The sequence below is a fragment of the Citrus sinensis genome, chromosome 3, assembly GCF_022201045.2.
Source record: "Citrus sinensis cultivar Valencia sweet orange chromosome 3, DVS_A1.0, whole genome shotgun sequence".
In the NCBI taxonomy this organism is placed as follows: domain Eukaryota; kingdom Viridiplantae; phylum Streptophyta; class Magnoliopsida; order Sapindales; family Rutaceae; genus Citrus; species Citrus sinensis.
The window spans coordinates 3,554,751-3,581,385 of NC_068558.1; the positions used below are offsets into that span (position 1 = coordinate 3,554,751).

Below are 26,635 nucleotides of genomic sequence, written 5' to 3' on the forward strand. Positions count from 1 at the left end.
TTCCTTCTTCAATCCTATGCTTCTTGCAATGAAATTAACTAATGAATCCTCGTTACCATTCTCCCCTTCTCTGATTCTAACACATAAGCATAACAGGCTCTCTAAGCTATTTACCGCCATTAAACCTTTCAAACAAAATTAACAATTTCTCATCAGGAGTTACCTGCTGCACCGATCGAAGCCTCATCAATGGATGAAACAGACATCTTTCCATTTCCACTCCTTTTTCATATAATGAGATAAGCCTAATTCCTAAAGTTTCAGTTACGCCCAATACTGCAATTGGCTACCACAACCATATATTCCCTTTCAATTTAGCTGACACCATTTTAGATCACTTCACCCTGATATGATCACAATTCCATGGGCAAAAGATTTGAATCATTGGAATTTTATATGTGCACCAAAAAAAAAAAAAGATAGCCCTTGGACATTGAATTCTTCCACTCCCACCCCAAATCAATCAAGGAGGTGCACACAACCCAAACAAAAAGGATACTAGTTTACAGTAAACACCTCTATATAATCCCTCCCTCTGCCAACAAAACCAAGACATTTCAAATAATCAGAAGCAGATGAACTTAACATCACAAAATCAACAGAGGTAGAAGCCCTATACTACTTCTATGCGAGAGTTTCCAAGTAATATGATATTCAAAGTGATACCCTGATTATCCAAAAACAAGGCAATCTGAGAACTGAAGGCTCATAAATATTTGAAATACTAATACTGTTCAAGATCTTTAAGTTTAAGATTACCTAATAAATCAGTTGGGTTTTTCTCACCACTCATCTCAAAACTTGCACGATCTCTTCTCCCAAGCCAAACATGAAACTTTCAATTCATTTGGCTTTCCCACTCAATTACTTCAACTACTAATTTACAAATTCGTATTTCCAAAATGAAGGTTGCAACTGATCCCTAAAACCCTAATCCACGAAAACGATCTTCAGAACCACAATATCAGAAGCAGCATCACAAATATGATATTATTTCCAGTAACAAATCGTCATTTCACTCGCAGATATAAAGCTAAACAAATTCATAACAATAACAGCCACGATCAAATCATTTTAACGCCAAAACAGAATTAATCAATAACAGGTCTCAATATAAAGCAAAAAGTTTCAAATGATAACATAAACATCCAAAACTACATGTAAAAATAGTCAAATATTCAAAAACTGAAATCCAAAATATCACAAAAATTTTCTAAAAACAATAACAGTAAACCTAAGCAGTAAGCACAACAGCTCCACCAGCTTCTTTAATTTTCTTCTCGGCTGTCTTGGAAACAAGCTTGGCCTTCACCACAACGGGTTGGTTCTCAGGCAAAACGCCCTTACCCAAAACCTTAAAGTAGCCAAACTGAGTCACATCGATCATTGGCACATTGTCTTTGGAAGCCTTGGCTTTGACCTCCTGAGGTACCATCGACCAAAGCTTGTCGACGTTCACAATTGGGCAATGAAATTTATTACGCAGTTTGTGGAAGTACCTCATACCGACTTTGCCGAAATAACCCGGATGGTACTTATCGAAGAGGATCCTGTGGTGGTGCATGCCTCCGGCGTTACCGCGTCCTCCCGGGTGCTTTCTGTGCTTCCCGATACGACCATGCCCCGCGCTGACGTGGCCCCTCTTCTTACGGTTCTTCTTGAATCGGGTTGTCATCTTTCTCTTGCTGGGACTAGGAAGCTCTCTTCCTCCTTTTTCCTTACCTTCTGCGGAGTGCACTCACTGCGGGGCGGGGATTTCAGATTAGGGTTTTTAAGTTTATATAGGGAAGTCTAGGGTTATTTCTATATTGCTTTTACAATTTTGCCCTGCCTTTTTTTTTTTTACAAAAAATGTTACTCTTCGCTTCACTCCACTTACAACTTACAAGTCTAGCAATATTGCACACACATGTTCACTTTACAGCTTTATTAGTTCACTCCTTGCATTCAATCTAATTTCACGATTGATAGTAATTTTTGGGTTGAACTGCTAATTTGTAGATTACGAAAATAGTAAGATGTATTTTATTACAATAACAGAATATTATTACTAATGAATATGCGACTAATGTTTTCGCACATTTTGAAAGTGTATTCAAATGGCGTTGCATGTTTTCTGTTGCATTAGGGTTTTCGCTCACAGGTTGGGAAACAAAAGAAAAAACGAATCAACTCCACTAACCAAGCTGCGAGTAGCAGCACTCCTATGATTTCTCAATCTTAGTGCACTTTTGGAAAGGTAAGCAATATGATCTACATGGGAACATACATTACACATCAATAATCAGTAGTAATCCTAATCATTTCAAGGTTAGCCAACTCAATTATGCAACATCTATGACATGAATTTCCTGTATCTTCTTCCTCATCTCATTGTTACAAATTGCAGCTTCAAGTTAATGGCTAAATCACATAATAATCAAACAAGCTGCAAGCACAGCATGGACCTAACTACATTCGCAGAGATCTTCACATTCAAGAATGGTGTTTGTTCAAGAGCATTGCCACCATAATAACTACCACAGCCTCTTTGAACCAAGAGGAATAGTATTAGACCCTGACATTGAAGATCGGATGCCAAAGCCTCCTCGTCCTCTGGAGCGGAAGTTTCCCCCAGAACCTATGTAACAATAGGAACAAAAATGTTCTATCATCCTGGGATACACAATGACCATGCCACCTATTTGCAAGAAGAAAAATCATGAAAACAATGAATTACCTCCAAAACTAGGAGCTGCAGATCGTGCCAAGCCAGATAGCGCGGGACTCACAATCTGCCCTGCTTCTTGTAGGATCTTGATTAGATCCCTAGCAAACTTTGCATTTGAATGCGTAAAAAAGGTAAAAGCAGTTCCTCTGGCCCCTGCACGACCAGTTCGCCCAATCCTGTGAACATAATCCTCAAGGCTGGTTGGAAAATCATAATTGACAACACATTTTATGTCCTTCACATCTATAACAAAAGAAGGTAGAGGTTAGGCCAAAAGAACAAATATTAAGGTTTATCAAACATAAGAAAATTATTAAAGACATAGGTTGCAGAACAGATCAGACAAATTGAGCTCAGCTCAAGTTCGGCTTCGCGAGGAAGAACGGTTAAGTCATCATTTGCACAATAAATTAACCTTCTCAGACTTGAGCCAAAGTTCAGCCTGCCGAAAAACTCGGTCAAAAGGGCTCATAAATCTAGTTAAACATGCTCAAGTCAACTACTTGGCATCACTCAGCCTACATACAGCCAAAACAGAAAACAAAACCAAACCCCCCTTATCCCTGCACCCCGAAGATCTGAGTGGTCAAATTTAAGATAAGAAGTTTATCAAATAAATGTGCCCACCTTAACCTTGCAGGGATAAGGAACAGCTTCACCACCACCATTTAAGAACCCAATAAGTACATGAGAGTCAACCAGGCTGCCCAACAGACCAGCTCCATAACCGTGGATGGGCAACAATAAGTACAACTATGTTACTAAAGACACTCGAGGGAAGGAGCCATGATATTCCAGGCAACTTGAGCAAAGGTTACAACCTCATGTCAGCCAGCTTTCTAGAATATTTTATGGCTTGCACATAAACAGAAAAGGCAACTTCCCTGACCTACAGAGGCTTCCATAGTGTTATGGTATATCATCGCTCTATCTCAGTCATATCAGTCTAACGTGCTCCCCGCGTCCATGTAACATAAGATGTAAGAATAAGGTGGTACCCAAGCAGAGAATATTTCACCAGACATTCTGGTAAAGAAGAGAAACCAATATGCCTCTCATCCAACCTGTAAATCCTTGAATGTGAGTACCTTGTTTATGGGTTAGTGAAAAACAACAGTCAACAGCCATTATGCATGATGACAACCTTCTTTGGACCCAAACCACAAATTATATTCTCAGGAAACTGGACAGCAGCCCGGCAACTCGCTTTCAAGACCTAAAAGATTAGACCTAAGATTCCAAACTCCTAAGTCCTAACACACAGTGATCCTACCAAGGCCCCGTGCAGCAACATCAGTAGCAGTCATTATAGGACTTCTTCCACTTCTAAATTCAGCCAGGACCCAATCCCTTTCTGACTGGTTTTTATCACCATGAATGGACAGAGCTGGCCACCCATCCATTCTCAGTTGCCTTGTAACTTGGTCACATCCTTTTTTGGTCTCAGTGAATATTAGAATTCGACTCCCATCCATCACTTCTTTAAGCAGTTTGATCAGCCTGCAAATGAACATACTAACAAATCAAGACCCAGAGAACACAGTAATCAAGATTTCTCATTACCAGTTGCAGAGACCAACCTGTTATACTTCTCTGCCTCTGTTACAACTTCAACCACTTGGTTTATTGATTGGTTTGCTTTCAACTCTAGTGATCCAATGATTACCTAAATATGGTCACAATCATAAGGACATAAAACATCAACATGGCATAAAATTTTCAAAACAAATTGGAAGTCACCGAAAAATAAATAAATAAATAAACAAACAAACATATAAATATAGATCATAAGAACAACACGAACCTTATATGGATTCCGCAGAAACTGCCTAGCTAGAGTTTCAACCTCTCTTGGCCATGTGGCACTCCAATACAAAGTCTGTCTATCTGGTCGGATCTATATCAAGAACATAATTCACAACTTGAAACTATTTATAAGCAGGAATTAAATGCAATGACAGCAGCATATCAGTTTTACCAGTAAGAATTCATGTATTATCACTATATTTGGCATATTTATTGTCATAGTAATCTTAAGAGTACCACAACCTTTTGCTACAGTTATAGAGATTGTATAGAGAGCTTATAAGTGTCCTATCAAATTCTCCAATAGTCATATTGTATGAAAGATGAAGATACAACAAATGAAAATACCTGAGTTACAATTTTCCTAATTTGAGGCTCAAATCCCATGTCCAACATTCGGTCAGCCTCATCCAACACAAGGTAAGTCACTCTTCGCAAGTTCGTGTGTTGAGCTTCCAACATATCTATCAGTCGACCAGGGGTGGCAATAACAATTTCAACACCTGGCATAAAGAGAATCCACAAATCATTAAATGCTCCACTGACCTGCATGTGGATCAATTGACAAAAAGCAATTAATACTCTCGAACGAAAATGAAAATACCTCTACGAAGATCACGAATTTGAGGTCCTTTGGGAGCACCACCATAGATGCAAGTACTTCTAATACCAGCTCTCGACCCAAATTTTAAAGCCTCTTCCTGAATTTGAACAGCCAATTCTCTAGTAGGTGCCAACACTAAGACTATAGGACCTTCTCCTTGGACTGAGTAACCGTAACACAAAAAGACAATCAAATTGAGCCAATAACTAGTTGAATGGAAATAGGAAAAACTAAAAAACTCCAAATAAGGTGTAAGTGTAGAAAATTCTTACCCAATCTTGGCTGAGCACTAACATGTACGAAAGCAGGCAACAGATAAGACAAAGTTTTACCAGAACCAGTCTCTGCAATTCCAATTAAATCTCTACCCTTTAAAGCCATAGGCCAACCCTGAGCCTGAATTGGCGTTGGCTCAACAAATCCTAATTTAGCAATCACCTCTAGGCAGTAATCTAATACACCACAAATCAAAATCAAAATAAGCAAAAAGTAAGCAATCAATAGTATTAAAAAGCTTAATAGCAATAAAAAGAGCTAAAAAGTACCAGGGAAGTTCGCTTCCTGAAAAATCCGAATAGGCCTTGGAACATCGTGGCCTTCAACAGTAATTTCACGCCTGGCACGATACATCTTCACCTCCGTTTCTGTCATTGCCCGTATTGACGGGCTCTCCACATAGAAATTCTTCTCAAACGGGACTAAGTTTCCAAAATCCTGCTTCGGAAGCGATAAGTTATCTAAATCGTCCCTATGACCGCCATGCCGACCTCCTCTTCCGCCACCTCTACCACCGCCACGGCCTGAGTCAAAACCTCTTCCCCCACCACCTCTCCTATCACCTCCACTATGGCCTTTCGATATTCCTCTACCACCGAATCTTATTGCACCGCCACCGCCGCGGCCGCCATCGAATCTACCGACTGGTGGATACGCGCCGGGAGCAGCTCCGAGGCCTCTTCCGGGGTAACTAGCTGGAGGAGGAGGAGGACCTCCGTAAGGAGCGGGACCGCCCGGGCCCATGATTGGCGGCGGTGGGCCTACTAAATCGCTGCAATAAAAATAATTACATAGGAGAAGTTTTGAATTAAAGGAAAGAGAGAGCGTTAGATCTGAATTCGAGTAAAGGAATAAGTGACGGCTTTACCTGCGACGTTGACGGTAAGAGTCGGGGTCAGCGTATCGGTGATCGTACCGATTCATCTTAACTTACAGTTGGCGGTTAACTTGAAATATCGGCCTTTCTTTTTCAATACTTAACGTGAACCGGAGTTGAAAGAAAAGGAGCTTCAATTGTTTTGTGCGCGCCTGGGTTTGATTCTACGTTCTGCTTGGGAAAGAAATACCCGTTGATAGTACATATTGCTTTTTTTTGCACGCGGCAATCGCATTTACTTGAGATGGGCCGTGGGCTTGGTTGTGGAAAGCCCATGTTGACTTTGTGCGGAATGAATTTGCTGATGCGTGTTAGAAAAGTGAAAAAAAAAATAGCCTCCCGGTTTTTGGGCATGTCTAAGAGAGTGTGTTGCCATTAGTAAAGATGTTTTTAGCGGAAATTTTTTTAGTTTCTGATCATGAGGTGAGGGGTCTTTGTTATTTGTCTTCACTTCGGGGAGATCTTTGCCTGGGGGATGCTGTCTGAATTTATAAAACATTTTGGAAAATTTTAATGAGATTGTCAGGATTGAAGACTTCAGAAATGAACAAATATAACCAATTGAGATCAGTTTGAGGCCAAAGTGATATAGTAGAAATGAATGGAAGATCAAACTGATCTCAATTGGCACAAATGTTTAGGTACAAATGGCACTTTATAAGAAATTAAAATGAATGGAAGATCAAATGCAACAGTTTGTTGTGAGTCTTGTGGTGCGATGTCAGCCAGCCATGGTTACTTTCAGAAGCCATAATGAATTCAGGCACAAAAACAGCACACATTCTGAATGTGTGAATCCAAATAATATCATCTCCCATAGTTTATAACTCTGGCTGTTTAATTTCTGAAGTCTTATTCAGTTTGTGCAGTACAAAGGCATGGTTATTAGTAGCACGAATTGCATCTACCCTTGGCAAACTTTAGGATTGTGCCTTTCTTTCATCAATGATCTGATTTATTTAATTAGATAAAAAATTTAAAATTCAACGCTTTGTGCCCGGAGATGGAAGAGAGTTAGTTCTGAAAAAAGATTGTTCTTGATTGGAAAGAATGAACAACATGCACAGTGCACAGGAGCATTAATTTCAGTTTCAATTTTGAAACTTGCCCGATAAGCATACACATTCAAATAAGTTCCTTCGAGACTTGCCTTTCACTTGTGGTCTTCCAGTCCCAGGGCTTGAGGGTGAAGGTGAAGATGAACGGGAAAGCTCTGCTTCTGCTACCTTTTGACCGTCCACAACCTTCTTGCCATCATGAACAATGGTAACTTCACAATAATCTGGCGCATTCTTTTTCACAAACTCTCCTTTCGACAACTTCTTCGTGAATAGCCTGAGAAAGAAGTGGGCATCTCATATAGACAATTCCCTTTTTCCTTTCATTTTCAGAGTTACCTTGGGAAACAAACGAACAAGAATTGACAAATATTTATACCTGGAGCGAGGAGACAGTTTGGTTCCCATGACAAGACTGGTAACGTTGGCGACAGAAATGAGATCAAGAATTGCTTTAGCTGTCGCTTTGCTCTCAACCAGCATCGTCTCCACTGTTACCTGCTGCATGGAAGCGAAAATGAGTACCCAACTGTCAAATATTTTTCTGTGCTTCATGCGTGGTTAATTGTCAACATAGAGTACATAACCCGAGCACCTTGGCATCATTACAGAGGCGAATGTATTTCTGCAAGAGATTTCTTCTCCTGTTATTCTCTTCATTTACATAAACCCTCACCTGCTCTTGGTTCAATTGGCTCCTTGCCAATCTTCCAACTATCATTTCAATAGAAACAATATAATTAAATTTGATGAATGCACTTAACATCATATTACGCATAACGAAAACCGACACCAGTAGCTTTGTGCTGTTTCACACCAACACATGCAGTATCAATATCACTGGCTTGATAGGATTGCCATTCTATTGTATAACCTGATACCACCAACAACATGACATGGCACTTACTTTTTCATTTTCTTATTATGCAAGTTTTTCGTTATCAGGAATTTATTTATAGTAGCATATTTGGAAAGCTGTTGATGTTAATTTCAAGGGGGTGGTTGGGAAAAGCAAGTACGATGATCAGCAAAAATTGCAACTCCTTAAACAGAAACTAAATGTCCATCTAATCAGAGAGTACTAGTTAATGACAGTATAAATTAAAATTTAGTATCACCTGGTGTGTTGATGTATGTTACGGGAGAAAAAACATGGACAAGATAAATCCGGGCACCGGGAGAAACAGCGTGATCAAGAGCCCATTTAAGCACATGTAAATCATCTTTGCCTACAGCCACATAAACATCACTAGCAGCTGCATCTCTGCTGGCAGCGCCAATGCTCCTGCTATGATCCTCTCCAATCTCGACAATCTCCGGTGACATAATTCTTGCACTACAATATTGCACGGAGTGATGGTGATGATGATGAAGATGATCAGCCGGCGGATGCTTCTCTTCTTCCATGTTCTTCGCGTTGCTAAGAACGAAGACTAACAAGGGCTAAGGAGCGAAGATAACAAGATTTTGGTGCTAGTGGGTCGGCAGTTTATGAGGAAGGAGTCGTTGCTCTCAATGCCACAAAAGAGAAAAAGGGAGGAGATTCTTTTTTGTCAAGTTTAGCAGGCTATTGGATATGTCACAATTGCACACCCTTTTTGTAAAATGTTATGTCACATAACCTATGTATACCCTTTTGCTTTCTCTTAGCATCTGCTTTTTTTTTTCCATCGTCGACTCAAATTTGATTTCTCTGCAGATGAGAGTCGTTGGTGCCCCTATACATAGGCCCAAGAAGGTAAATATGCATGCTTCACATTTCAATCACAAAGAATATGATGATGATGATCAATGATTAAAGAAGTCATTGTGACTGCTACTGTCTCAATTGTGGTGCTGTCCCCATCTAAAATGTTTACCATCCAAGTGGTGCATGCGAAATCGAGATGCGTCTCTATTATTTAATTGTTTTGTCCATCTCTTTGATTGTATTGAATAGACGTGGATCAAACCTTTTTATTTCTCTTTGTAGATTTTAAGCAACATGTGCTTCGATGAAAAATGCTGACCAGACAGACAAATATATGAGAAGAGAAGACATTATAGACCACTTAATACATGCCTTAAACGCGGCACATTTGAGTGGCTATAGAATACGTGCACCCTTATGACATAGGGTTGGATCAAAAGCAAATGATAATTAATGGAAGATGAGGGCTTCATTGGTACACTTTCTTCAAGGAGCTGATTTCAGGTCAAGTGGGTAAACTACTTAACTTCACCACCACCGTTTACTAAATTAGAAAAAGGCACCAGTGACTTGAACGTTTCCGATACATTTAGGTGAACATCTCGTTTGTTTGTTTAGTGTCTATCCCTCCCTCGTTAAGCGAACAACTAATTCTTTAGGTTACGTTAAGTAGCTTATCGTGTCTTTCTGTTTGAGGCTTTCAGCTAGAATTTTACGGATGAAAGAGATGATGAGTAATCCTAATGCTTATAGTTCCGTTTTATATAAAAGTTTTTTAATGTATACAATTATAGTCTAATAATTTAAATTGATTTCCATTTATGTGAACCTAGTTTGAACCTTATACTTCTTATACCCCTTCAACAGGTTTTATCAATTAAGTTAACTAGAACCCGCACAAGATAATCCCTTCAATACTTTCAAAATCTCTAAAATTTATTAACTGTACAGATATTTTCTTGGTCGTTAACGGTGCTTGTTCTTGTTTTTTTTTTTAGCTTCTCCTATTGCTGTATTATTGTATGTACTAGAGATGGTCAATGGACTATGCCGGCACCAAAGCATGGCCCATGCGTGCTCGTACCCGTGTTGTATAGTGCCTATTATGTGTTTCGTGCTGTGCTTAAATTTTTTTACTTAGGCTCAGCTTGGCACACGTGCCATGCCTAAGAAAAAATCTCACTAAGCTTTTTTTTTTTAATTTTTTAAAAGCTCATACTAAGTTGTTGTCATATTTTTTAGGTCTATGCATTTATTCAAATTTAATAAAATTCAAAATTCAAAATGCAAGTCCATATTCAATAATAATAAACTAATAATAGTAACAAAATGTAATATTAATTACTAAATTTGACCTTATAGTATTAGAATTTTTTAATACTTAATAATAATAATAATAAATTTCTTAAGGGTTAACTTAATTGTTAATTTGGACTTATATAATGTCATAAATCATAGTTCACAATAATATTAATGCATATTTATAAATAATATTTATAATTTTATTAATTAAAATCAGGATATCAATTATTTATTTAATAAATTATAAATATAAATCAATCATAGTATTTTTTAAACTAAGAATTAAATGAGCTTAAAAAATTCAACTTCAAGTTATTTGTAAAATCATAAAATTTTAAGTTTACTTTCATTAAAAAATAAACACATGCTTATTGCGAGCTTTTTCATTGCGTCGTGCTTAGTTTATCTCTAATTATACCGTGCTTTTAAGGCCAACATACCTAAACTTTTAAGTCCGGCCCGGCCCACGTACATGTCATGCCATACCACGTGCCCCACCAAAATGTACTCGTGTCGTGCCGTGCTGTACGAACATGGGTTGTGCCACGTGCGCGTCCGGCTCATTGGCCATCCCTAGTATGTACTAATGAAACGCCCTATAATAATTGCTCGAAGCCCTTCTCCTTGAGATGGTAAATGTCATCAATTTCTTCCAAGTTCCTGTATTTTTCTCTTTTTAAAAGTTCATAGTTCAGGGCGGTTTAAGCTGAGATAAAAATGATGTCAGCACAATGTGAGATAATGACATTTGCAGTATTCATGTAAGCATGTATGTAATGTATGTTCGGGAAGAGGTTAGTGGTATTCAACCTTTTTTTTTTTTTTGAATTTGAGATAAAACTACACTTTGGTGCTCGGAAAAAGTAGATTGGTGGAATCCAATTGATATCAGCTCTTGTGCACCTTTCCGAAGTAATGGAAAATGGCTCCTTAAACTGATTTAAATTAGGGGATGATTTCTAGCAACAAAATTTTGCTGCATGATATTGTTTTTTGTTTTCTGGCACAGCAACTAATTGGTTCTGCTAACATTTAGTTTAAACTAATCTTCTAGTGCACAAGCATGAGAATATTTGCAATATGTATTAGATTGCAGTATCGGCAATAATGCAATTTCATATTCTTTAGAAAGAGTTAGAAAAAGAAAGTGCGGAGTGGACCACAAATCCACTATTACGCAGTATCTGTGATCATTTGTTAGAGCGAAGCGATAATCATGGGAGAGAGCTAAAGCTGCCCATCAACAACAGAAAATGACACACACTACGCTATAATCTTCAAATGAATGACATCTTAGGTGAGTAATCTGTGCGATATAATACCAACGTTTGTCATATTTCACTAGTAATAATGTCCAGAATGTTCAAGTGATAATTGCATAAGGAAAATCATCTAAATGATGGAAATCTTGAATATGGCCACGATGAAGAGGCCATTTAGATATTGCTTTGGAGGGGATTTTCCGGCCTTCATTCCCTAACTATAAGGCAGTGGCCACTGGGTATGCAGGTGATGGTCACTCTTGAAAGGTGGTGGGGCTAATAAGTACCATCGTTTTATCTCCTTGTGATTCCAAATTCTCTTATATGGAGGTACCCTTTTTCTTATTAATTGAAACCAAGGGCCATCATCTAGCAACAAATTTAGAGAACTGTCATGGAAAATACCGCTCTTGTTATTCTCAAAATGTTGATGATTTTGATATGCGCTGCATGGATAGCTCTCTGGATTCTAAAGCCAACAAATCTGTGGACAAAAATATGGCATGAAGCCGAAGATAGAGCTAGGCCTACTCTGTTTGGCTACTATGGTACATACTTGAGCTGAATAAGTTTTATTTGCTGCCGCAAAGCTCCTTTTTCATAAACACCATTAGTAAATCTCTTCCCATTATTAGACAGTTACATCTGGTTATCTACCGCTAATGGAGTTTAAGCAGTTGACTATAATGTTGATTCATGCCTGACAAGATTTGATATACAAAATCATGAAAGCAAAAATCTTATAAAGAAAATTTTGCAGGCCTTAACTTTGCTGTGAGTACATTTCCAGTGATTGCTTTGGCTATCATAGGATTCGTTTACTTGCATTTGCTTCCTAGGAAGCCAAGAATCAGGTAATATAGCTTTGCAAATAACTGATTACTGCTTTATCCCGAAAATCAGTTGACAGATTATTCTTTTTTATCTTGAATGATAGACAAGCGAGGAGTTCAGCCACTGCTCTCTCCAATCCACTTGTTGTGAACTCTATTGTGGGTATTTTATCCAGCTTTGAGATTCTGTTGGTCTTCCTCTTTGTCATATTTCTTGTGTGGACTTATTATGCCCGCATCTCAAACGATTTCAAGAAGTTGATGCCAGTCAAATCCCTGAAATTAGATACGTGAGTTATTTGAGACTGTATAAACAGGTGATGAGATAATGGAACGCAAGATTTGTCTTTACCATTATTGATGCTTCTGCTCTTTTGCAGATGGCAACTCAAGTACCTAAGAGTTGCAACCCGCTTCGGGTTACTAGCAGAGGCTTGCCTGGCTTTGCTGCTCCTGCCTATCTTAAGGGGACTGTCCCTATTTCGGTTACTCGGCATCCAGTTCGAAGCATCTGTGAGATACCATATCTGGCTCGGAACTGCAATGATATTTTTTGCCACAATTCACGGTGGAAGCACCTTGTTCGTCTGGGGCGTGAGCCACCATATTCAGGATGAGGTAACTTTCCAGTTCATGTCTTTGGCAGCAAAATTTGGGGTCCAAATCAACCTTTCAATTTGATTGAAAGAATTTTTATTTCTTTTCACCAACAGATGTGGAGATGGCAGAAAACAGGGCGGATATACCTTGCTGGCGAAATTGCTCTTGTCACAGGGTTGGTGATGTGGATCACATCACTTCCCCAAATAAGAAGGAAAAAGTTTGAATTCTTCTACTACACACACCATCTGTACATAATCTTCCTAATTTTCTTCTTGTTTCATGCTGGTGATCGTCACTTCTATATGGTTTTTGGTGGGATATTTCTCTTTGGCCTTGACAAGCTTCTCCGATTTATACAATCAAGACCAGAAACTTGTATTCTTTCAGCACGAGTATTCCCCAGCAAAGCCATAGAACTTATCCTGCCCAAGCATGCAGGTAAAGCGTCTAGCCCTTGTAAAGTTAATTTTATGCGTAATATTTACATGACACCGCAATTCTTTGTCATACCAATTGCAGGCTTAAAGTTCACTCCTACTAGTGTAATATTTATGAAGATACCGAGTATTTCCAAATTTCAGTGGCATTCCTTCAGCATAACTTCCAGCTCTAGTGTCGATGATCAGACAATGTCTCTTATAGTTAAATGTGACGGAGAGTGGACAAGTTCTCTCTACCAAATGATACATGCTGAACTAGATTCCGATGCTGATCAGATGAGGTGCATACCTGTAGCAATTGAAGGTCCGTATGGACCCGCCACAATGGACTTCCTAAGGTGTGCTAATATCAAGACCTCAGAATACTTAAAACATTCATGTGAAATTCAATATCACTAACCTTAATTTGAAGTCTTACGCAGATATGACAGTCTTCTTCTGGTTGCTGGTGGAATTGGGATAACGCCATTTCTGAGCATTTTGCAGGAAATTGCTTCCGCACAGAGCAACCGTAAATATAGATTCCCCTCCAAGGTACAGCTTATATATGTTATAAAGTCATCCCAAGAGATATGTCTGTTAAACTCGATCTCTCCTCTACTCTCGAATCAACAGTCCAAGAAATGGCATCTGACACTCAAAGTGTTTGTGACACAAGAAGAGCAGTCTAGTGTAACAGTAAGAGAAGTACTGAATGATTTATCTTTTGTGCGAGCTGTTCGTTTTGGCACACAATCAAATTATGCGGTAAATGGACCAGAAAGTTTAATTTGGATGGCTGCACTGGTTGGAATCACCTCCATATTGTTTGTAATTTTTCTCGTTAGTCTCAACCATATCTTTGTTCCTGTCGAAAAGAAGCTTCCCTCAGAGAAATTAGCTGCTCCATCCGAAAAGGTGGTCTCAAAAGAAAAGACTCCCTCTTGGGTTGCTGATCTTATTATATTATCTTCTTTCATAATAGCTATAACAGGCAGCACTTTGATGGCAATTCTTTTGAGATGGAGAAGGCTGAAGAAACAGACTCCACCCGTCTCCTTAAACCAAGGCAAAGCCGTGCAGGTATTGGGTCCAATTGAGGAGGAACACGAAATAAATTTTGGAGGAAGGCCTAATTTTGAAGGTACTATTTTGTTCTGTTGTTTCATCACCTTACATCTTACAGAATTAGTACTGTCGTAGTAGTGTTCTACAAGAGGGTGTGTCCTAACGTATGGTAAATTAAACAGAAATATTCTCCGAACTAGAAAAAGAAACCGCTGGATCTGATATTGGAGTCTTGGTGTGTGGACCTGAGTCAATGAAAGAGTCGGTAGCAAAAACAAGCCAGCGGAAGTCGCAATGCTTCATGATGAACGCGAACAAGGACAAACCGTACTTCAATTTCCACTCTCTCAACTTCACATTCTAAAGTTTAACCTCACCGTGACAAGTTGTTCTACTCCAACTTGATCGAAGTTGGCTTCTTGTAATTGAAACTATCCAAGTCGTCGGTAGCTAATCAAATTATGGCTTCTTGATCAAAAGTCAGAATTTAGAGGGCCTTCTGTAAAATAGTTTTAGGGTCTATTTGGGTTAGCTTTTGCTTTTGTTTTACCTAATAGTAAAAGATAAGTAAAATCTCTAGTTTATTTTTACTATTTGGATGCCTATAGTAAAAAAAGAATTAATGAGAAACTCTTTTTGAAATATTTGGATGACCATCTAAAAAAGAAATTTTTAATCATTATAAAGCCATTAATATCCTTTTTGAATCTAACAAATAAAAATTCATGTGAAATGAACAAAAACTTTATTTTTCGTTCCAAGTCAACTTTATAATTTTACTTCAAAAAATAATTAAATAAAATATAATCGAATGGACAAAGAATCAAAGTATGAGATTTTTGTATAATTCTGTATAATCAAAGCATGAGATTTTCATATAATTCTATATAATCAAAACATGAGATTATATACACACACACATTTTAAAATTAAAAATAAGATGTAAATCAAAGTATGAGATTACAAAAAAAATTCTTGAAAGAAGATTGGTGCGGTGATTGTGCTCCTTCTATTTTTTTTTTTTTTTTTTGTTGAACAACAAAGAGGCAAAATAAGAAAAATACGTAAAAAAAATAGGGTTTAAAGGTTTGGATATGGATGTAATATTTTTTTGTTCCTTTGTTAATTTAAGGTTAGTTTAGGAATTTTAAAAATTATAATAAATGATAAAATAATTTCTCAAAAGGTCTTTTGAAAAAGCTAAAAATCCTATTTTTTTCCAAAAAATCTTTTGGATTAAAAAAAAAGACTTTTGATTTGACATCCAAACAGCTCAAAAGATTTTTTTAATTTTAAAAACTAAAAAAGAGTTTAATTAAGCTAACCCAAACAACCACCTAAACCGATATATTGTGTAGGAATTGGACAAAGGGAACATTAGTGTCAACTTTATATCTTATGACAGGATATCTGCGCAATATTGGATTTCATATCATCGTATGGACCTATCGTGAACCTCAACATTCAGAGAGGGTCCAGCTATATTCATCGGACTATGCGGGGCAAGATGCAGCTTTCTCCACAATAAATCTTATCTCCAGAAAAAAATAAAAAATAAAAATAAAAGTCTTAGTTAGGGATGACAAAATCTGGGTTTGAGTTTAACCTTTTTGATTCTGGACCCGAACGACAATTTTGAATACCGGACTGGGATATAAACTTGGATTTTTTAGTTGCGGGTCTGGTCTGGGTTAAGTCCAGAAAAATCTAGGTACCCGGATTCAGGGGTGGCTTTAAGTATAGGTAAACAAGGCGGTCGCCTACAACCCCATATTTTGTGAGGGCCTCATTTTTTTGGGTTTTTTTCTAACAATTCTCATTTTTTTTTAAATTACGTATTTTAGGAAATCAAAAAGCTTATGAACATCTCTCTAATTTTTTAATTATCCAACAGTTAAAATTTATTTTTGATAACATTAAGTTAAAGAGATGTAACTAATAATATTATTTAATTATTAGTCTTTCCAAAAAAAAATTATTAGTCTTTTCAATTTCCTCAAAAAAATTAATTATTTAATGTTAGAATCTTTAACTTTTAGTATTTCTTTTACTTTCTATTAAAAACTTTATAATCTCACAAATCAGTAAATCAAAAAATTTCTTCCTCTCTTCTCTACAAAGAAAATTATTATATTCATTGGCTCATTTTAAAAAAAAATCAGTTTATAGAAATACAAAGTCCATTTCTATTATCTGATCGTTAATTCATCATCTCAACTTTTATATTCTATCATTCTAAATATCCTATTTGAAAATAATATTATTATTATTTATTTGTTTGTTTATTTTGTAATAATTTTAATGGAATAAAAAATATCTTCTTAACTTTTTTTAGGTTTTATTTTTAAAATTCAAGAAATAAAAATCGAATAAATTTTGAGCCTTTTTTTTAAAATTTTTTTTTTAATATTGAAATTGCAAAACAAATAGAGGCCTCATAAAAAAATTTCGCCTAAGGTCTCAAACACTCTAAAGTCGGCCTTGCCCGGATTGTGGGTTTTCAACCCGGACATATGTATTGAAGGCCTAAAATTAAAAAAAAAAAAAAATCAAGCGTGCCATTTTTAGCTCTTTGGTAGTTGTAGAAACAAATAGAATAAAGTCATGGGATGTTGCGAAGACAGTGGAGGATGAGGAAGATAAGAAATTAAATAAACCAGAAAGAAAGCCATATGATTCCATGAACCCAAAGTTTAGTATAAATCTAATTTTAACACATAAGGAGGAAATTCAAACTTGCAGAGAAGTGCGGCCACGGTGGCGATATTGTGATGCTGATGATTGATGGATGATGATGAATCGAGGTGATGATGATTTTGAATTCATTTGCTGAATTTTGGGGAATGAACAAGAGTAAGAAAACGACGGCTGTGAAATAGAGGGAATGTAGGGTTTGTTTTGTTTCTCAACCCGAATTGGATAATCCGACTTTACCCAAGTCTTAACCCAGTCCGGATTATCTTGCCATCCCTAGTCTCAATCCCCACTATAATGGGCGTGGCTCCACCAGTGGAAAAGTCAGGTTCAACTGGCCACACCACACATAGTTCATAGTTGGTTCCTTGTACTTCTATAATTTCTTGAAAACTCGTCAAGAAAAATCATTCAAATTAAGATATTTCACATGAAGATTGTTTTTGGCAAGCAAGAGTTTTCTCTCGACCTGACATTTCTTTGGTTTAGTATATTATATTTCATATGTCCCTTCCTTTAAGTGAGACTATATACAGCTCAATATACAAGCCTCCTCCCGTCGTCATGTGCAAGTGCACTTGCTTTCCCGCATAGACCTAATCATCATCTATCTCAAAGAATCTAACACAGGGGCGATGAAAATATATTTTTGTTCCACATGGGCTTCTTTCTCTATAGGTGCCAGGTGGCGCAATTAAACAATTCGATAAGGAAAAATAATAGTTCGTCACTAAAGCGTAGTCACCGTCACATCATCTGACCATTCACCCAAAAAAAAAAAATCTTATGACAAAAATTAAAAGTTGAAAAGAAAGGAAAAAGCAAAAGTATTCACACGCCGAAGCCGACAGTTATGGTTGAAGCGGAGCGTCCTCTCTAGGATCATCACCGCCACTAAAATCAGCGTCCACGGCTCCACGTGCCAAGTCACTCAATAGCTCCTTAGGCGTGGCAGCCACCTCTTGGCCAACCAAAACAGCCACCACCTCACTCATGGTCGGCCTCCTTGTAGGGTCAGGGTGGCAACAAGCCAACCCAAGCTTCAACACCAACTCCATCTCTTCAGCCTCAAACTCTTGTCTAATCCTCGCATCAGCAGCCTCACAAATCTTCCCCTGACCGTACAGATTCCTCACCCAATCCATCAGCACGGCCTCCTCCTCCTCTTCGCCTTTACCCATGTCAAGCGGCCTCCTCCCGCACGCCACCTCCAAAATCACAACCCCAAAGCTGTACACGTCACTCGCTGACGTGGGAGAAGACACGGTCGCCAGCTCTGGCGCTAGGTACCCCAGCGTGCCCACTACTCTCGTCGTGTTAGGAACTTCCCCTTGCTGGTACAATTTCGCCAGCCCGAAATCCCCGAGCCTGCCTCTCATTTCGGAGTCCAGTAAAATGTTGCCGGATTTTATGTCTCTGTGAACCACAACTTGGTCCCAGCCATGGTGAAGGTAGTTCAGCCCTTCCGCCACGTCAGCTAATATCTGGCGGCGCTGTTTCCAGCCTAAGAGCTTCTTGGGCTTGCCGAAAATCCAGTTGTTGAGGCTGCCATTGGGCATGTAATCGTACACAAGCATTAATTCGTTGCCCTTTCTACACCACCCTCGCATTTGTACCAGGTTCTTGTGTTGGAGCCTGCCCATGCTGGAGATCTCTGCCATGAACTCTTTAAGGCCCTGTTTGGAATCGTGGTTCACGCATTTAACTGCCATCTCTGTACTATTATTATTATTATTATTAGCCAGTGTTCCCTTGTACACTCTGCCAAACCCACCAGAGCCTAAAAGTTCATCGTTTGAGAATCCCTTGGTTGCTTTGCTTAGTTCCTCGTATGAGAATCTATGAGGCCAGTACTCGAGCTCCCACTCTTCGATTTCATCCTCTTCTTGCGCTTTCAACTTGTTCTTTCGCCAATACCAGTAGTAACCTGTAGAAGCGCAAATTATAAGAAAACCCATTACACAACCAATTACAATCCCAGCTACCGCTCCCGCTGATAACGAAGAAGACGAAGATGGTGGCAAGAATGTTGGGAAATTTGTGGTGTTAATTTCTCTAGCAACCCCAGTGTCACTCAAACTCCATGCAAGAACTCTCCGAGCCTCAATCCAATTAGTTTTCGAAGCTGAAAATCCTACATACATTTCATTAGAAACATAATTAGCTATTGCCGGATCTTTAAAATTAAGCGTAGGCCTTGGTGGCTTGGACACACCAATAGGTGCAATTGTAACATTGATCTCAAAATTGTCACCATCAAAATCAATCCAGGCATGAATGTTCTGCCCATTCCTCATTCTGACCGGCACAAAGGACTCGTTACTCGAGGAACTATAGTACCCAGCTGGCACATGTTTGGCAGATTCAATATTATTCAGATCAACCCCTATGTGATTGTCATCTGGGTCGTTAAACTCGGGGTTTTGCCCCGTATCGAATTCAACAGCCAAGAGTGGAGCCACAGTAGCAACGGTGGCGTTTGAGAAAAGACCAAAGTACTGGCTTGCAAGCGCGCCGGGGGGAGATGTGAAGTTGGTGAGGACAAAACAGAGGCCAAAGCCTGGACTTGAGGCGATCTCCGGCAAGATTGAGAAGACGAATGAAGTTGAAAAAGAGGTGAGAATTGAAGAGTTGGTGGCGGTACCCCGTTTCATTTTCAGTTTTGTTGGGTAGTAAGCGCGCCCGAAAGAAAACTGATTCGAGTCGTTGGTGAGCCGGATGACGGTAGAGTCGACCCAGCAGTCATTGATGAGGATGAGGTCGGTTCCATTGGTTTTGCTGCCAAATGAATTGAAGAGAAAGTCGAGAGCCGAAGAAGGAGAGATGGAGAAGTTGATGGCGACGACGATGATGAACAAGAACAAGCGGAGCATGTCTTTCATCTCTAAGGATACTGGGTGGCGGAAGAGGAGCCGCCGGCAGTGTGGTGCCGTTGTAGGGTAGAGGTTCGTTCAATGGATGTGGTTGTGAACTTAAAGTTATAATTTGGTCAAGGCAATTAGGTGCGTTAAATGAATGATAGACAATTCAATGTTGGGACAGCTTGCTTATTCAGGAGGCTGTTCGTACTACAGACCAGCGGTCCAATTCCACTATAGCTTTATTATTAATTTTTAAAAGTTGGTTTAGATTATTATTATTTTGGTGATTGATCTAAACAATAAGAATCTGGTGATAATTGTGATTGTATCGTTGATAATTTTCAATTTGTTTGCAATACTTCTAAAAAAATTAAGATGGGTTTTATACTTTTTTTATATCGACAGGATTAAAAAAATTAATAATATTTTATCACTTAATTAAATAGTGCTCACACACGCTATTTTTCACATTTTCTTTTGGATTTTTTTTTCCGTCGAAAAGATTGACAATTTAGAGATATTGAGTGAGGAATTATCATTTATTTAATAACTGTCTTCTGTGGTTGAGTCAACTTCATAAATTTCCCACTGCGTTGTTGATTATTTAAGATCCGGCTTCTGTCAACATCTGCTGCATCGTCGACATTCAACGCAACGGTGTGCGAATTCCGTATTTAATGAGAGATTTCATTTTAAGATCCATATAGTTAAATAACCAATTGATGACTGAACATCAGAACGGGGATGTAGCTCAAATGGTAGAGCGCTCGCTTTGCATGCGAGAGGCACGGGGTTCGATCCCCCGCATCTCCAGCAATTTCTAAGTTTTTACAAACTTTTGTCGCTGGATAGATGGGCAGGTGTTGGTTACTAGATCTATCCATGTGAGGCCCCAGCCTACCTTTTTTCTATTGGACCTCACAATTTCACCCGATTCTGAAAACTAACAAAAGAATGATGAATTGAGCTTCTAACATCCATCCAAAGTCCTTATGTATCAAAATAAATGTATATTTTAAATTGCATAAAAAATTTATATCTTCATAATTCTAAATTTTTATGATTTTCTCAAAAAAAAAAAAACAGTTTCGATTAAAAGAATTATGAAATGGGATGTGGATAAAATGTTTGTTAAAAGAATACTTTATCAAAACGTATTGAAAATAAAATCACCTTGAGTCCTTGTTGCGAAAATGAACCAAAAATTACTTTCATGGTTAAATACTGAATTAAATCGTGTAAAATTGCTTGTCACACAATAATTGTTAGATATGCCTATTGGGCTCATAGCACACTTGTATTGTGCACCCAGATCAATTTTCTCCTCTAAATAGTTGGAGTAGATTTCCCTCCTGCTGATTTGTCAATTAATGAAAGCAGAATTATGGGCAGTCCTTCAGTAATATTAAAATCTAATTAAAAAATATTTGTGGAATTTTAATATACTATAAAAAAGAAAAGAATGATTAGACATGACATTTTGATTGATAGTTGTTAGAATAGAATATACAAATAATTATAAAGCTCGGTGGATATGTCATTCAACCCAGTTGGTAATGAGAGAGAATTAGATCGTCGGTGAGCTATAATTAAAAAAATGATAATTAAATTCTTAATCGTTCATTGAAATAAATTTACATTGTGACACATGGTTATTAACACATAAAGCACAAGTAAAATCAACACTAAATCTATCTTCTTTTAAATTACACCTACAAAATCATTTGTAATTCACCAAATAGTTAGATAGATTTCAAAAGCTTCCGGGGGATAAATTAGTCACCATCCATTTGATAAAATATCACTTTTAATTAAATTGATACATCGTAGATTGCATTGCACGAGTACTGTGTCGAACGCGGCTGACAGCGTGAAGTGTCTACAAACTTTTGCCTTCGCGGAAGGGTTTCCGCTTTCCAGTTAGTCTCTCAATCAACAGTATGGAAACAACAAAAAGCATTCAAAAATGAAGAACGACATTCTTATCCATTTGCCATACAGCCTTGCTCTCTCGTTCACATATCCATGTAGTATAAAGTTCAAACCAAGAGTCTTTCAGGATAGTATGTTTGTTACTTTCACAGGCAGCACTGCCATGTGATCTTCATTCGTCCATTATTATAATTATTATTAGGGTTCGATTATGTTCGAATTGTGAAGCATGAATCTTAATCATACACATAAAATAATAAATAATAAATTATAATAAGATTTTTTATTTTTTATTATTTTATATATATAATTAAAATTCATACTCTACCGTAAGTGAACTCTAACATAACCATTACTTTATTATTATTATTATTTGTTGTAGTAGATATCGCCTCCCCCTTTCGCCATATAAATCTAATATGCCTTTGCCGCTCTGCCTAAGCCTGCTTGCATGTGCCGATTTCGTCGATCAATTGTGCCCACAAATGAAGCCAACGGATGACGCACACTCCGCATCTCTAGGTAACTGTTCATAGGAGAATCTAAACTGCTGATGCCACAATCTCGCTCCACGTGTCGCGCAGTTACCGCGTCTGCCTCCACTTGGCGACCCATCAATCCAAAACATTTTATCTCTAACGCCTTGAAAAAAAAAACCGCTGCATCGTCTGCCACGTATCCTGGTGGTTCTGTTTTTGCTGGACAGACAATGCCATTTCAGGCTTTCGACATTTGGTAAAGAATAAACACAAAAATTAATACAGTGAGATGAGTTTGAGGCTGTTATGTTTAGCACTAATTCAATCGGTCCCCCAAATTCAAGAATAGTTTGGCCCTCATTGCTCTCTGATCTCAAGCAAATGAACCGCCTCATAATGTCTGAGTAATGTACTCTGCCATAAGAAAACAAATCTTTGAGAAAAAAAAAAAAAAGGATAATTATTATTATGCACCAAATAAATTTTATTGACATTATTATGGCTCATCGAGGCACCCTGAACTACGGAGGAGACATATCAACAACTCTGGTAAAAGAATAATGATTTGGTGAATGAGGATGATCAACTTTAAATTTTTTAGTTGATTTACTCATGCACGCAAAAATATAAAATATTGAAATAATGCTTTTTTGTGAAATGTTGCAGAAGAAATTAAACAAAGTGCCGTGCTGTCAAATTTGTTCATTTTGCGTGGACGTCTAACCCCATCCAGGATTAATTAAGAATTTTTGATAAAATGGGTCACGAATCATTATCACTTCGGCTCTAAAAATCCCAAATCTTAATCAGGATAGCAAAAGTGATCCCATTGTTGATGGTGAAAGCCTGCTTATAGCCAAATGGAGTCACTGTTCTGCTAAGTCAGATATTCATTTGCTTAACCGTTACGGGATCAACCTCTAAAATTTGAACCAATGGCCTAGTGCCGACTTATCAAATCGGTAACTTCTCAATGAGTGTTCTAATTCGAGACGGCATTTTAAAGACTAATGTCACTTGCCTTCCTAATTAATGTAAATTTACGAATCTGGAAAAATCTTGATAAATGGGGATTCTTTCGTTATTTACCCTTCTTTTCCTTTTCATCCATGAACCGTGATTAGATGCGGCGTCACATTTCATTGAAAGAGCCCAATTAGATTTGATGGCGAATATAATTTAGTTCACAAACGTTAGTACTAGATTGGGATAATTTCAGTTCAATGGCATCTACTACCATAAAGAGGAACATCGAATTGTGACATGGTTCGATAATAATATAAATTCTATCGCGCATAAATACAGAACGTTGGCATATAGAACCAGGAATTTGTACCACGTTGAAATAACATGGTCAATTTACATTCCAAAGTCTTTTTAATATTCTTCTCTGTTCTGACGTTAGAGGCCAAAAAATAAGTATACTTGAAAAATAACAGATTCCATTTGAAGATTACAAATGGGATGACGCACAAAAAATGTACTCAAATCTGGATATTTTCACAGTTTTTGCACTAATTTTCAGTCTTGTTAATTTTTGTTATAGGAGTTAAATATTAACCAAAGTTTTCACTGTTAATTTCATGCGTGCACAGATCATACATGCTCCAGAATTTTAAGTCTTTTTTTTTTTAAAAAAAAAAAGATTGTGTACAGCACAAGCATACGTATAAGCATAAAAGAAATTTACAATTAAAATCAACATACAAGTCTAGAATTAAATCACAATGTAAAAAGAAATAATAATAATAGCTAAATAAAGTCTCCAGATTGTATGGAATATTTTTAACCTCGCACCACTAGGTTTCATATTTATTTACGTCAATTAGTTTACCACAAAAGTGAACCTTCACATGTATTTTTCCTTTTTGTCCATATAAATACAGCGCTGCTATATGCCCCGAACTTAACCCCGAATTTGCCAAAACGCTGCGTTTTAAAACGATCACTTTTCATTTTTAATTGCAATTGTGCAGCACGTGTGTGTGAGTTTTAAAACGGTCACTTAAACCGTGAGCATTTGAATGTCAATTCCAGCAGCAGCAAGACTTCTTGTTGTATTCCAGCCAATAAGCACTTTCACACACACACACACAAACACAAAAAAAAAAATAAAAAATTGCAGCAACAATTCGAGCACCAACTCTAGCACCAGTAACACTTCCAGCAAAAAAAATCCCAGCAGTAACAACTCCAGCATCAATTCCAGCACCAGTAATATTTCCAGCAAAAAAAATTCTAGCAGCAACAACCTGGCCAAGGGGAGTCGTGTGGCGCTTTGTGAGTGGATGAGGAGGGAGAGAAGTTGACCAGGTTTGACCCACAAACCCGACCTGACCCGTAAACGTGACCCGATTGGATTTCACGATCCCGGCCACTCTACTGGCCGATCAAGGTATTGATCTGAAGCTTGGAAGCCGGCTATCGTTTCCCTGCCATCCTCGCCGCCGAAAACCAACAGGAACGCCGACGATTTAGCTCGAAAGAACCGCGGCTCCAACCACCTCCGTCGCAGTCGATTTCGTCGGAGTTTGGACCCACCACCGCGTGAGTTCTACTCCCTCGATCGCGTGATGGCAGTGGTCCATCGTCTGTGGGCTCGTCCGTCGTCTGTGCCAGCTGTTTGCGTGACCGTTGGGTGATTGCTATTTGTGGGCGTGATTGCTATTTGTGTTGGAGTTTGTGGTTTGTCAAAAGGAAAGTAAGAGAGTGCGTGTGGTTTCTGATGCAGATTAAATTAAAAACGGTGCGTTTTCAACTTAATAAAAACAACATCATTTTTCTAATTTGGGGCGCGATTCGGGATTAAATTCGGGAGAAATAGCTTTTTCCATATAAATATTCACGTCATAACACTTTTAAAAAAAATCAACATTTGTCTTTTATTCAGGCACATGAATCAAAATAACTATAACAATTAAAAAAAATGAATTCTTTTTTTTAAAGAGAATACCTTAAAAACATAAAAACAAAACCAGCTTTTCCTTTCCCCAGTTCAACATAAATCTCTATACTGAATAAAACATAAAATGAATTATTCATTAAAAAAAGAAGAAGGGAATACCCATTACACTATTAGCATCTAGATTATTTATAGGTTATTGTATTATTTCTCCTAAATATGTTATCACAAATTTTTTTCTAAAAATACCCATTCACCCCACCATTAACAAACAACAATAAACAAAGATAAAATTTTTACTTGTACTAAATGTGTGTTTTTAACCATTCACTAACCTTGATTGGCAATGCAGTCATCTCCACATGCTTTAGCTAACGCATATAAAGTTGAAAAAAAAGATGAAAAGCCTACTCTTTGGATAAATTTATTTAAAAAAAAAAACTTTTATTTTCATCTAGACTTATATTTTTCTGTGTTAAAGCTTAATCTTTTACATCACATATTAGAATAGAACTTAAAATTCATAAAATAGTAATTAAATGACCTTTTTATCCTTGTTTTCTATTTCTGTTATAATGATAGGGTGGTAATTGGTCATTATAGTATGAGAGTAAGTGTTTTATAGTAATTTTAATAGGGAGGAAATTGATAATCCCCCTAAAAAGAAAGGGGTGAAGGTTCGACCAACTGAATAGTTGGAATTTAGTCACAATCATACTCTAATTTTTAACATAGCAAATGCCATAATAGTCATCTCTAATATGATAACTAATTGGTTTGATTATTAGCCTGAAGACTTGAAGTTAATAAGATTGGATCTTTTACAACTATATTCTCATTTTTTTTGTTGAAAATATTGTATTCTCATTTAATCTCACTACAAAACAAATACAGTAATAACAAGATACGATTGATATTGAAATGAATGAAATCTAGTACTCTTTTCTTCTATTTAGATTATGGATAAAATTTGATTATGAAATAGAAAATAATGAAGTTAGTAAAATTGTAACTTTTCACTTGTATTCTAAATGAATTCCGGTATGATGAGATAAATACAATAGTTAGGGAGGATCACTGAGAAAGAAATTAATAAAATATAATTCTCTTTTATACTATTTAGAATGTGTATAAATCTTTAATATGAATAGAAATTAAATGAAGTTAATGAGATTAGATCTATTACCATTGCTCATTCATTGAATCTCATAATAAAATACATACAATGGTTAAGAAATATCGTTTAGATTGAAATAAAT

At 37.3% G+C, this 26,635-nt stretch overlaps 5 protein-coding genes and 1 non-coding gene across 8 annotated transcripts; 2 read left to right on the forward strand and 4 right to left on the reverse strand.

Annotated features, from left to right (window-relative positions):
• Nucleotides 1–1,091: 1,091 nt before the first annotated feature.
• LOC102618706 (60S ribosomal protein L27a-3-like) lies at nucleotides 1,092–1,769 on the reverse strand. The gene has a single exon (XM_006476806.4). It carries the CDS (start codon nucleotides 1,673–1,675, stop codon nucleotides 1,235–1,237), a length of 441 nt encoding a protein of 146 aa, XP_006476869.1. The 5' UTR covers nucleotides 1,676–1,769; the 3' UTR covers nucleotides 1,092–1,234.
• Nucleotides 1,770–2,281: 512 nt separating this feature from the next.
• LOC102619005 (DEAD-box ATP-dependent RNA helicase 20) lies at nucleotides 2,282–6,467 on the reverse strand. 2 transcript variants are annotated; one of them, XM_006476807.4, is made up of 10 exons: nucleotides 6,265–6,467; nucleotides 5,666–6,168; nucleotides 5,393–5,572; nucleotides 5,121–5,282; nucleotides 4,865–5,019; nucleotides 4,515–4,607; nucleotides 4,291–4,376; nucleotides 3,984–4,210; nucleotides 2,720–2,953; nucleotides 2,282–2,620 (listed from the first exon to the last, which is right to left on the reverse strand). In XM_006476807.4, exons 1-10 carry the CDS (start codon nucleotides 6,318–6,320, stop codon nucleotides 2,517–2,519), a joined length of 1,800 nt encoding a protein of 599 aa, XP_006476870.2. In that variant the 5' UTR covers nucleotides 6,321–6,467; the 3' UTR covers nucleotides 2,282–2,516. The 2 variants fall into 2 exon arrangements, 1 of the variants encoding a protein (XP_006476870.2); XR_370496.4 differs by lacking the exon at nucleotides 2,282–2,620 and having other exon boundaries at nucleotides 2,805–2,953; nucleotides 3,338–4,210.
• An 824-nt stretch (nucleotides 6,468–7,291) lies between these two features.
• Nucleotides 7,292–9,020, reverse strand: LOC102619594 (U-box domain-containing protein 33-like). 2 transcript variants are annotated; one of them, XM_006476809.4, is made up of 4 exons: nucleotides 8,450–9,020; nucleotides 7,927–8,045; nucleotides 7,711–7,832; nucleotides 7,292–7,608 (listed from the first exon to the last, which is right to left on the reverse strand). In XM_006476809.4, exons 1-4 carry the CDS (start codon nucleotides 8,736–8,738, stop codon nucleotides 7,365–7,367), a joined length of 774 nt encoding a protein of 257 aa, XP_006476872.2. In that variant the 5' UTR covers nucleotides 8,739–9,020; the 3' UTR covers nucleotides 7,292–7,364. The 2 variants fall into 2 exon arrangements, with proteins under 2 accessions (XP_006476872.2, XP_006476873.2); XM_006476810.4 differs by having other exon boundaries at nucleotides 7,711–7,829; nucleotides 8,450–9,018.
• A 2,601-nt stretch (nucleotides 9,021–11,621) lies between these two features.
• LOC102620077 (ferric reduction oxidase 8, mitochondrial) lies at nucleotides 11,622–15,127 on the forward strand. Its single transcript, XM_006476811.4, has 8 exons — nucleotides 11,622–12,133; nucleotides 12,346–12,439; nucleotides 12,523–12,708; nucleotides 12,799–13,036; nucleotides 13,132–13,459; nucleotides 13,541–13,799; nucleotides 13,884–14,584; nucleotides 14,691–15,127. Exons 1-8 carry the CDS (start codon nucleotides 11,980–11,982, stop codon nucleotides 14,870–14,872), a joined length of 2,142 nt encoding a protein of 713 aa, XP_006476874.2. The 5' UTR covers nucleotides 11,622–11,979; the 3' UTR covers nucleotides 14,873–15,127.
• Nucleotides 15,128–17,909: 2,782 nt separating this feature from the next.
• On the reverse strand, nucleotides 17,910–20,373 carry LOC102620356 (L-type lectin-domain containing receptor kinase S.1). The gene has a single exon (XM_006476812.4). The coding sequence runs from the start codon at nucleotides 20,082–20,084 to the stop codon at nucleotides 18,054–18,056; it is 2,031 nt and encodes a 676-aa protein (XP_006476875.2). The 5' UTR covers nucleotides 20,085–20,373; the 3' UTR covers nucleotides 17,910–18,053.
• Nucleotides 20,374–20,803: 430 nt separating this feature from the next.
• On the forward strand, nucleotides 20,804–20,876 carry TRNAA-UGC (transfer RNA alanine (anticodon UGC)). The gene has a single exon. It is a non-coding gene; the product is annotated as a tRNA-Ala (tRNA).
• Nucleotides 20,877–26,635: the final 5,759 nt, after the last annotated feature.

Excerpts from the sequence above, each read along its gene's own strand:
- LOC102618706 (XM_006476806.4), bottom strand. The coding sequence starts at position 1,675 with ATGACAACCCGATTCAAGAAGAACCGTAAGAAGAGGGGCCACGTCAGC.
- LOC102619005 (XM_006476807.4), bottom strand. The coding sequence starts at position 6,320 with ATGAATCGGTACGATCACCGATACGCTGACCCCGACTCTTACCGTCAA. Across the intron at positions 5,020-5,120 it reads AATTCGTGATCTTCGTAGAG|GTGTTGAAATTGTTATTGCC; the intron begins GTATTTTCATTT and ends TCTTTATGCCAG. Across the intron at positions 4,377-4,514 it reads TTCTGCGGAATCCATATAAG|GTAATCATTGGATCACTAGA; the intron begins GTTCGTGTTGTT and ends GACCATATTTAG.
- LOC102619594 (XM_006476809.4), bottom strand. The coding sequence starts at position 8,738 with ATGGAAGAAGAGAAGCATCCGCCGGCTGATCATCTTCATCATCATCAC. Across the intron at positions 8,046-8,449 it reads AACATACATCAACACACCAG|TTGGAAGATTGGCAAGGAGC; the intron begins GTGATACTAAAT and ends TTGAAATGATAG. Across the intron at positions 7,833-7,926 it reads GCCTCTGTAATGATGCCAAG|CAGGTAACAGTGGAGACGAT; the intron begins GTGCTCGGGTTA and ends GCTTCCATGCAG.
- LOC102620077 (XM_006476811.4), top strand. The coding sequence starts at position 11,980 with ATGGAAAATACCGCTCTTGTTATTCTCAAAATGTTGATGATTTTGATA. Across the intron at positions 13,037-13,131 it reads GCCACCATATTCAGGATGAG|ATGTGGAGATGGCAGAAAAC; the intron begins GTAACTTTCCAG and ends TTTCACCAACAG. Across the intron at positions 14,585-14,690 it reads AGGAAGGCCTAATTTTGAAG|AAATATTCTCCGAACTAGAA; the intron begins GTACTATTTTGT and ends TAAATTAAACAG.
- LOC102620356 (XM_006476812.4), bottom strand. The coding sequence starts at position 20,084 with ATGAAAGACATGCTCCGCTTGTTCTTGTTCATCATCGTCGTCGCCATC.